Below are 10,012 nucleotides of genomic sequence, written 5' to 3'. Positions count from 1 at the left end.
CTTAGTGGTTTAAGGCGTTACCAGTGTACCTGGCCTGTGGCTCTTTCCAATAAAGGCAAAAAAATGCCCAAAAATAAATCTAAAATCACTAATTATCTTATTGCAAAGGTGGCATCCATCACAGTACCATGCTTGAAGTCACCGAGCTCTTCAGAACGACCCATTCAGGATCATAAATGTCTGCATGGCTAGGTGATGATTTTATACAGCTGTAGGAACAGGTCTGATTGAAACACCTGAATTCAATCGTTAACAGCTGTGGCCAAATACTTTTGTCCTGATAGTGTATGCCATTGATGGCATGTACTTAAACAGATGCTATAATAATGCATACACTAAAACATTAAACGATGATATTATGATAAAATGTTGGGATAGGACTACATGGAAAGAGAAGGGGAGGAATTGGAATTAGGTTTCTTTTGCTATGTGCTTCTGAAAGCCATGTAGTACCTTTTAAAACCAGTTTCACACAGTTCATGGAAGCTTGCACTTCCTCTTTTTCATAATTTAAGTATCATTTCAATCGGTAACTGATGCTATTATGATACAATTCCTCCCCCAAAAAATACTTAAGTAAAAGAAATATGACTGTTTTCTAAGAAAACTAAAAATATTTGTTTTAAAATGAGAGGAGAGCCTTCTAGAGCACATGCATGAATGCTGCTTGAACTTTACGGTGGATTCAAACCGTGTGTGTACTAGACTTCCCTTTCTCTTCTCAGAAGTGTGGTTGTGTGTGTATTGGGGGAGGGTACATGCAGAGTGAAAAGGACCTGTATTCAGTCTCATCCTTTGTCAACAGACTTGGAAGACAGCCACACTCGATCCAGTTGGGGAACTTTTTTTTGTGCAGGCTCATTCAGGCCTGTGGGTCCTGGCTCAGAGAGCGACCGGTGCATCCAACCAGCCACCCTGCTACTCCCTGAAAGGCCTCCATCTGCGCTCTGTCCTTGCTGCATGCTGGGGTCCATGCTGACATCAGATATGCGAGGATTGATGGGCGAGTCCTATCTGGAGATACAGGTCATTCAGACCGTATTCAGACACCCTTCACTTTTTCTCTATTTTGTTTCGTTGCAGCAGTGTAGTAGTAAGTATTCAAACCTTTTACAACAAAACTGTAAATTTAGTTCAGGTTCCTCCTACATCTCTGGATCTTTGCTAAGATGTTTCTCCACCTTGACTGGAGTCCATCTGTGGTCAATTAAATTGGTTGGACATGATTTGGAAAGGAACGCACCTCTCTATAGAAGGCCTCACAGCTGACAATGCAGATCAGAGCAAAAACCAGGCCATGAGGTCAAAGGAAGTGGCTGCAGCGCTCAAAGACTCAGAGACAGGATTGTTGACAGGCACAGATCTAAGACTGCAAACAAATTTCTGCTGCACCAAAGGTCCCTTAGAGTGGCCTCCAGAATTCTCACATGGAAGAAGTTTGGCACAACCAGGACTCTTCCAAGAGAGGTGACCAAGACACTGATGGTCACTCTGACTGACCTCCAGGGATCCTGTGTGGGGATGGGACAAACTCTGTCGGGGAACTCTGTGAATGTCCTGGAGGGGCCCAGCCAGAGCCCTGACTTGAACCCTATCTAACATCTCTAGAGAGACCTGAAAATGATTGTCCACCAACAGTCCCCACCCAACCTGAGGATTTGCTCAGAAGAATGGAATGCAGTGGAATGCTTACAGCATCATGCTGCAAGACAACAAAATAGAAAACAGGTGAAGGAGGTCTGAATACTTCCTGTGGTCACACCCAGAGCACAGTAGAACTGCCTCCTTCACTTTGCAGGTGTGTTCAGATAAACACTCTGCACAACACTGTTCTATGATTAACTGTTAGCATCACATCATTCAGACCAGCACACACCCATGGAAGGACAATAGGATGTTCACCCTTAGTTTATTCAGCCCTTTGAAGCCTTTTCATCTAAAGGCACACCCTTAAAATCAAACCAAGGCAGAATCATGTCTCTTTGCTGCCAGTTATGAAACAATAAAATTAACAATTATGCTTCTATGTAACCTACAAATGCAAGAAAGACCTTCTGTGGCAAGATGAATAATTTCTACATGGCTATTCTAATGCCTGTAAACTCTTAAGCAAGGTGTCAGACAAAGATATGATCACGACATTGCAAAACAGACGTCTTTATTTTACATTTTTCACCACAAAGATTCTCATTTTTGAATAATAAGGCAGAATAAGTCTTTACTTCAGAAAAGCCTCCCTTCTCATGTATGGGACAAGATAGGCCCAAAAAACAAGATTTACTATTTTGTGTACTAAAAAGACCAAAATCAATGTAAAGGAAATGTTTCTCACAGCTTTCAAGGAGTTAAATTTTACACTGATAACATGGATAAACGCTATAAAACAGAAATCTGAGGTTTGCAACTTAAGAGAAAAACACCCAAAATTAGAGGGCCTGTGCCACAGCCAGAAGTATCATTAACATACAGATGATAATTTTGTATATTTCCCTGATAAAAGTAGTAGTTATAATCATATAAACCAGTGTAACTCAACCCTCTTAAACCACAGAGCCAGACTGTTGAAAAAATAACTTTACACAAGCATATAATGTATGTATGCAGATGTTCAGATCCATCAGATGTTTGTCAGCTCTTTTAGATGTTTGTCAGCTCTGAAAGATGTTTGTCAGCTTAACGAGATGTTTGTCAAATCAGCCAGATGTTTGTCAGCTCTGTCAGATATTTGTCAACTCTGTCAGATGTTTGTCAAATTAGCCAGATGTTTGGCAACCCTGTCAGATGTTTGTCAAATTAGCCGGATGCTTGTCAGCTCTGTCAGATGTTTGTCAGCTCTGTCAGATGTTTGTCAACTTAACGAGATGTTTGCCAAATCAGCCAGATGTTTGTCAAATCAGCCAGATGTTTGTCAACTCTGTCAGATGTTTTAAAACTCTGTCAGATGTTTGTCAACTCTGTCAGATGTTTGTCAGCTCTGTCAGATGTTTGTCAAATCAGCCAGATGTTTGTCAGCTCTGTCAGATGTTTGTCAACTCTGTCAGATGTTTGTCAGCTCTGTCAGATGTTTGTCAACTTAACGAGATGTTTGCCAAATCAGCCAGATGTTTGTCAACTTAGCCAGATGTTTGTCAACTCTGTCAAATGTTTGTCAACTTAGCGAGATGTTTGTCAAATCAGCCAGATGTTTCTAAACTCTGCCAAATGTTTGTCAACTTTACAAGATGTTTGTAAACTGTGTCAGATGTTTGTTTACTCCATCAGATGTTTGTCAGCTCTGTCAGATGTTTGTTTACTCCATCAGATGCTTGTCAGCTCTGTCAGATGTTTGTCAGCTCTGTCAGATGTTTGTCAACTTAACGAGATGTTTGCCAAATCAGCCAGATGTTTGTCAAATCAGCCAGATGTTTGTCAACTCTGTCAGATGTTTTAAAACTCTGTCAGATGTTTGTCAACTCTGTCAGATGTTTGTCAGCTCTGTCAGATGTTTGTCAAATCAGCCAGATGTTTGTCAACTCTGTCAGATGTTTGTCAACTCTGTCAGATGTTTGTCAGCTCTGTCAGATGTTTGTCAACTTAACGAGATGTTTGCCAAATCAGCCAGATGTTTGTCAACTTAGCCAGATGTTTGTCAACTCCGTCAAATGTTTGTCAACTTAGCGAGATGTTTGTCAAATCAGCCAGATGTTTCTAAACTCTGCCAAATGTTTGTCAACTTTACAAGATGTTTGTAAACTGTGTCAGATGTTTGTTTACTCCATCAGATGTTTGTCAGCTCTGTCAGATGTTTGTCAACTTTATCCGATTTGTCAGCTCTTTCAGATGTTTGGCAACTCAGCCAGATGTTTATGAACCTTTTCAGATGTTTGTTAACTCTGTCAGATGTTTGTCAGCTCTGCCAGATGTTTGTCAACTGTCATATGTTTGTTAACTCTGACAGACGTTTGTCAACTCTCTCAGATGTTTGTAAACTGTGTCAGATGAATGTTTTGTTGATTTTACAAACAATGCATTATCCTTTATGAAAGTACAAAGTCAAGTTTGGAGCCTGTTTTGGACTTTTTTTCTAAAATCAGTGATATTTATGTTACATGTTTTTTCTAGCACAGATCCATTGGAAATATACAAACAAAATAAAGGCTGACCTTTATTTAAAGTCTACTGTATGAGCGTGGGAAAGAAACTGATTGGAGTGACTTGCCATGGATCATTTCTGGGAGAATTGCTTTCACAAGTATGACTTAAAAGAGCCACAAGTTACAAAAGAGCCACATGTGGCTGAAGAGCCAGGCGTTGAGTATTACTGCTATAAACAAATCAAACAATTCAACTCACTGCAAGTTAACAAAAGAAAGAATTGCATAACATGTACATATATTTACTTTTTAGTCTTAATGAAACAGTAGAAACTTATGCAGCCATCATAAGGATGGAGAAAATCAGCCTTGGATCCCGTTTCAGGCTATTTAAGGGTTCTAAATGCCTGTTTTAACCTTGTCTGACCTACTGTCTGCAGCTGATTATATCACCCTTTCCCACAACAGCACAATTCAAACAGTTAAGTTAATGCAGATGTCTAAGAGATTATCACTTAAACGTAATATTTCAGGCCAGAAAGCAGAAAAATTAAAGCTGTTTTTTGTCTAATTTGTCAGATTATGTCAAAAGAAGAGCCTCTGAAATATAAAGACTATACAAACACAGTGATCATGCACAGACACTCGTTACACAATAAATTATTTTGGGGTGGAAAAGTCCACTTAATAACACACCCATCCCCCAGGGGTACACATTATAGGGACCAAACCAAGAATGACAGGAGCTCAGGGGGGGGAGAAAAAAAACACTCTTGTCATCACAAATCGATGAGTCACTGCTCGGCTGTCCTCCAGGATCGTCTGTTTGTCCTTCACACATCTTTTCCTCACTGTGCCGGCTGATCTCTGCCAGAAGATTAGCAAAATCTTAATATGGAATGATGCAAGATTAGAATCAAAATGTAATCTAGGAGGATGTTAGAGGTGAATGGCACTGTGTACAGGCTGCTGGTAAATGCTCCTGCCACCAGAGGCTGCTGTTGCACCAACAGACCCATCACTTGACACAATCACACACAAACGTTCACCTCTCTGATGCTAGAGTCTTCATTCTCTAACACCTGCATGTATAAAAACTCACATGGGGTCATAGCTGCTCTGCTCTTTGGATTTGAGGAAGCGCATGGCAAAGAAGCCCCCCGCCTGCACACACAGCACCAGTATGATGCCTCCAATGAAGCTGGACATGTCAAACTTGGCCTGTGAGAACTCTGGGGCTGGATTGGATTTACTTCCATCACCTGGAGGCAAAAAAAAAGACAAGCTCGATGGGTTAAAAGTGACAGTATGTAGAGAAATTATAAGAAAGGGGTGGCTTGGGTGGGTTTTTACTGGAAATGACTAAGCAGCAGCCAGTGGGGAACATTTAACTCAGCCCTTATGGGAATAATAAATGTCTGACGTAAAAGAGAGAGGAGAGGGGTGTTTGAGCAGTGTCGATGCAATTTACCTGAGTCACCTCCTCCTCCTCCGTCAGTATCAGTCTCTATAACTGAGATGAAAAAGAGCGAAGAGTCAGGCTGCACATAAACATTCTGTGTTGACTTTAGAGTGTGTTTTCTGATACCTGTGCACAATTCAGACAGTCTAGTCCAGCTGCAGTTCATGGCTAAGTCTACAGAGTCACCCTGATCCGCCACACACATGCCTGTGTCGTTACCTGACACAGAGAATGAGCTATTTAGTGTGTTAGCATGAGCATTACTGACATGCTAAATAATTCAGTCTTCTTGTACAATCCTGGGTAGCTTCAGTTACAGCAGCCATGATGATTGAATTACTATCAGAGGTCAGAGGTTTGTTTGTTACCAGTTGGACAAAGCCTCCAGATACAGCCAGTCAGGTTGAGCATAGAGTCTCCAACGCACAGGTCGCACGACTGGGCCTGAGAACAATCTGCAAAAAAGACAAAATACAGGCAGACGACTGGAGGTGTCACTCAAAACAAATCATTGGCAGACGCACAATTATCTTCCTACAGACACACAAAGACTGCTTTATTGTTGCAAGACGTCCCACGAGTTTGGATGGCGTCGAGACAGGCAGAAGTGAGGGGGCAAATTCAAGACTAGTGCCAAAGAATAAATAACAGATACACTGAGAATTTAACAGTTTTGTCTGCTTGAACAAAATAATAGAAAGAGGTTTAAAAGGACAGATAAAGGTACACTTATGAGGCACAATCACGGACATAGAAAGGAAGTATCAGAGGAAAGGTGAATGAAAGCATGCTAATATGCTTCCAAAAGAGGCCTTAACACAATTAGATACTGATACAGTAAGAAATGGATCCATACCTGACTGTGAGTACACAGAGGGCATCACTGCTAACAGCAGGAGAGCAGAGCAGAGAACCTTTAACATGTGCTTCTGCATCCTGATAACCTGCAGCTTACACCTGGAAACTTTGATGCTCGATGAAGTAATTTCCCAATAAAGTTCCTCCAAAGGACATCCGGTAGTTGCAAATAGCGATATGACTCCTGGCTGGGACACAGAGGGAAAGACAGGCGACACAGAGATCTGTGTAACATGAGCGACACCAAAACCTGGTGTCCTGGCAACCATCTGGCCCACCTTCACCCTGCTGTAACACACACCAGATTAAACGCAGTGAGGCTGGTTCACTTTAGCAGGCATGTGCATGCACGCAAACATACATGCACATGCCCTTCAAAACAGCAGTAATAAGACTGCTAACCACTAAAGGTCCATAATATAGTTTTGGTGCAGATAACCTGCCATCAAGATGCTTTTGAGGCTAAGTCAAGTTAAATTTACTACCTCAGAGCTCGGCTGTTCAAACTGGATGTACCTACTTCACTGTTTTCAGTTTTATGTTTCAGCCTGATGCTGCAGTCATTTAAATTCATTTTTATTCACATTAATCTACACTCAGTACCCCATCATGACAAAGTAAAAAACATATTTTTTTGCACTTTTATTGAAAATAAAAAACTGAAATATCACATTGGCATAATTAGTCAGACCCTTTACTCAGTACTTAGTTGAAGCACTGGCAGCAATTACAGCCTACTGTCTTTCTGAATATGATGCAATAATCTGGAATGGGTGATTTTCTGCCATTCTTTGCCAATTCTCTCAAACTCACCCAGGTTGAATGGGGATTGTCAGCGAACAGCCATTTACAGGTCTCTCCAGAGATGTTTGATAGCATGATTGTTGAGTGGTCATCAGAGTGACTTTGTGACTGCTAACTGGTCATCAGAATAACTTTGTGACTGTTGAGTGGTCATCAGAGTGACTCTGTGACTGCTAACTTTTCATCAGAGTAACTCTGTGACTGTTGAGTGGTCATCAGAGTGACTCTGTCACTGTTGAGTGGTCATCAGAATAACTTTGTGACTGTTGAGTGGTCATCAGAGTGACTCTGTGACTGCTAACTTTTCATCAGAGTAACTCTGTGACTGTTAAGTGGTCATCAGAGTGACTCTGTGACTGTTGAGTGGTCATCAGAGTGACTCTGTCACTGTTGAGTGGTCATCAGAGTAACTTTGTGACTGTTAAATGGTCATCAGAGTGACTCTGTGACTGTTGAGTGGTCATCAGAGTGACTTTGTGACTTGAGTAGTCATCAGAGTGACTCTGTGACTGTTGAATGGTCATCAGAGTGACTTTGAGACTGTTGAATGGTCATCAGAGTGACTGTGACTGTTGAATGGTCATCAGAGTGACTCTGTGACTGTTGAATGGTTATCAGAGTGACTCTGTGACTGTTGAGTGCTCATAAGAGTGACTGGATGTTGAGTGGTCATCAGAGTGACTTTGTGACTGCTGAATGGTCATCAGAGTAACTTTGAGACTGTTGAGTGGTCATCAGAGTAACTCTGGGACAGTTGATTAGTCTTTAGAGTAACTCCTTTGAGCAACATTAACACTCAGATAACATTTCATTGTACTCTGTCAAAAAGATGTTGAGATATTTTGGCAGAGATCAAGAATTAGACTGACAGACTGACAGACACTGAGCCCCAAGCAAACACAGCTTAAAAAGCTAAAAATATATCCCTGTTACACAACATTTTATCCAATGCTTTAAACCTTTAAAAATGCATTAAAGTAATTAACCTGAGGGTAAAATCTTTCCTTTAGCTTAAATTTGGTGAAAAAAATATGTGCTGCAATCAAACGTCTGATGCTGCAATAGGAATGATCTCTCAACACTTTATAACATGAACATCATTGATGCTGTAACCAAATCTCTACATAGTAGATCCATTAGACGTTGAGATATTTTAAAGTGGATTGATGATGTGGACTGACAGGCTGACAGACAACACAATCCCTAAAGGCAACACTGCTAAAAATATATCCTGGTTACACAACATTTTATTTTACTGAATAATTTAACCATAAAAAAGAAGAAGGGGTAGAAAAATTCACTATTTTATCAGCAAACATGTTTACTTCTCTGTCATCATCTAACAAGATGACTTGGCCATCTTTGTTTTGGACAAATAAAAGGTGACAAACTGATTTAGAGAATGAAACAAAAACCAGAATGGCTCTGACTCTGCTCGCTGTTGTCCTGAAGACTTTAACAGGTAGATATTATAATCAACAAAAGCCTCATGAAGACCGTTCATTGGTAATAGCACTGTATCTGATCCAGGTGTTAATGTGTTTCATGAGTTATCCAATCAAGCGAGGACAGGTCTAAATATAATGTTAGTGTGAACATACAGTGACGCTGGTGTGAGGCGAGACTGTCTGAATCCATGAGACCAAGTGGTAGACAGCATGTACGTCAATAGCCAATCGTCACTTCAGATGTGTCTGTTTGTGATGAAGAGCTGTCCAACCACTCGTCAGTCCTCTCAAACATGATTGATTTGATACAGATAATGATGTCAGGCTGGGTTTTAGTCTATATATGGTGCAGGTGTATTTAAAAACACAACTGCAGTACTTGAACAATCTGTACAGCCAGCTACAAGCCTGATAAGAGCAAATGTGAAATCTTAAAGGTCACAAACTGAGTTAACTGGTGTCGACAAGTCTTATTTCAAGTCATTTTTCCTTTTAATCAGGGTAACCCTTATTGAGATTGAAAATCTCCTTTTCACAGAGTAAATGTTAAACATCAGACATCAATTTTTTAATGCCTTTTCAATACACTCTCAGCGTATCTTCAGACCTATCTTTAGTTTTTCACAAGTCATATTAGTTTTTTTTGTAACACTTATTACTGATCTATATTTTTTAGTTCAACATAACAGTGTTAACAGTAAACAATACAAAATGCCTCATATCTGTCAGCATCACTTGCATTCTGCTTTTCCTATGTTCTAGTATACTAGACTAGTCTGTCTTATCATGGTGTACTCTTAATCACCCTGTGTAAACAGGTATAAAACATAGAGTGGAGATAAATGGCACAGACCACAAAAAGTAAAAAAATAAGTTACTAAGTAGATGAATAAGTAGATAAAATAAATACATAAAAATTATTTAAAACTAAATGAATAATAAAAATAATAATACATTTAATAAAGTAATGATAGAATTAAAGACATTATAGAATAACAAGTGAGTAAAATAACAGGTAAATACAAAAACAAAAACAATAACAATCCCAAAACTTTTGGGGGAAAAAAAAGATTAAGTCTTGACTCAAATGACTGACAACCTATGGGTGGCCTTTGCAATCAGGATACTGGGAAGCATACATTTTCAACATTTTTTCTGCTCAGGAGAAGCATGAGCAGAACCTTAATCTTGTCACTCTGATTGGCCCTTCATGAATATGTCAGACACACCGTTCCTCCAATCACATTCCGAGGATTTTTTAAAAAGTCCCGCCCTTCGCAAAATGCTTTCTATGGGAGCTTTCCCAGTTGAATATGAAATACTGTATATGAAACACTCTGGCGTGTTAGGTTACAAAAACCTGTCAA

At 39.9% G+C, this 10,012-nt stretch overlaps 1 protein-coding gene across 1 annotated transcript; it reads right to left on the bottom strand.

Moving 5' to 3' along the window:
• Positions 1-4,178: 4,178 nt before the first annotated feature.
• cd164l2 (CD164 sialomucin-like 2) lies at positions 4,179-6,986 on the bottom strand. Its single transcript, XM_041809719.1, has 5 exons — positions 6,392-6,986; positions 5,904-5,990; positions 5,588-5,754; positions 5,176-5,303; positions 4,179-4,940 (listed from the first exon to the last, which is right to left on the bottom strand). Exons 1-5 carry the CDS (start codon positions 6,660-6,662, stop codon positions 4,922-4,924), a joined length of 672 nt encoding a protein of 223 aa, XP_041665653.1. The 5' UTR covers positions 6,663-6,986; the 3' UTR covers positions 4,179-4,921.
• Between the last annotated feature and the right edge of the window lie 3,026 nt (positions 6,987-10,012).

This window comes from Cheilinus undulatus, linkage group 16, assembly GCF_018320785.1.
Source record: "Cheilinus undulatus linkage group 16, ASM1832078v1, whole genome shotgun sequence".
NCBI classification, from domain to species: Eukaryota; Metazoa; Chordata; class Actinopteri; order Labriformes; family Labridae; genus Cheilinus; species Cheilinus undulatus.
Note: the sequence above shows the minus strand (reverse complement) of the source record. Positions and strands in the feature narration are given on the sequence as shown.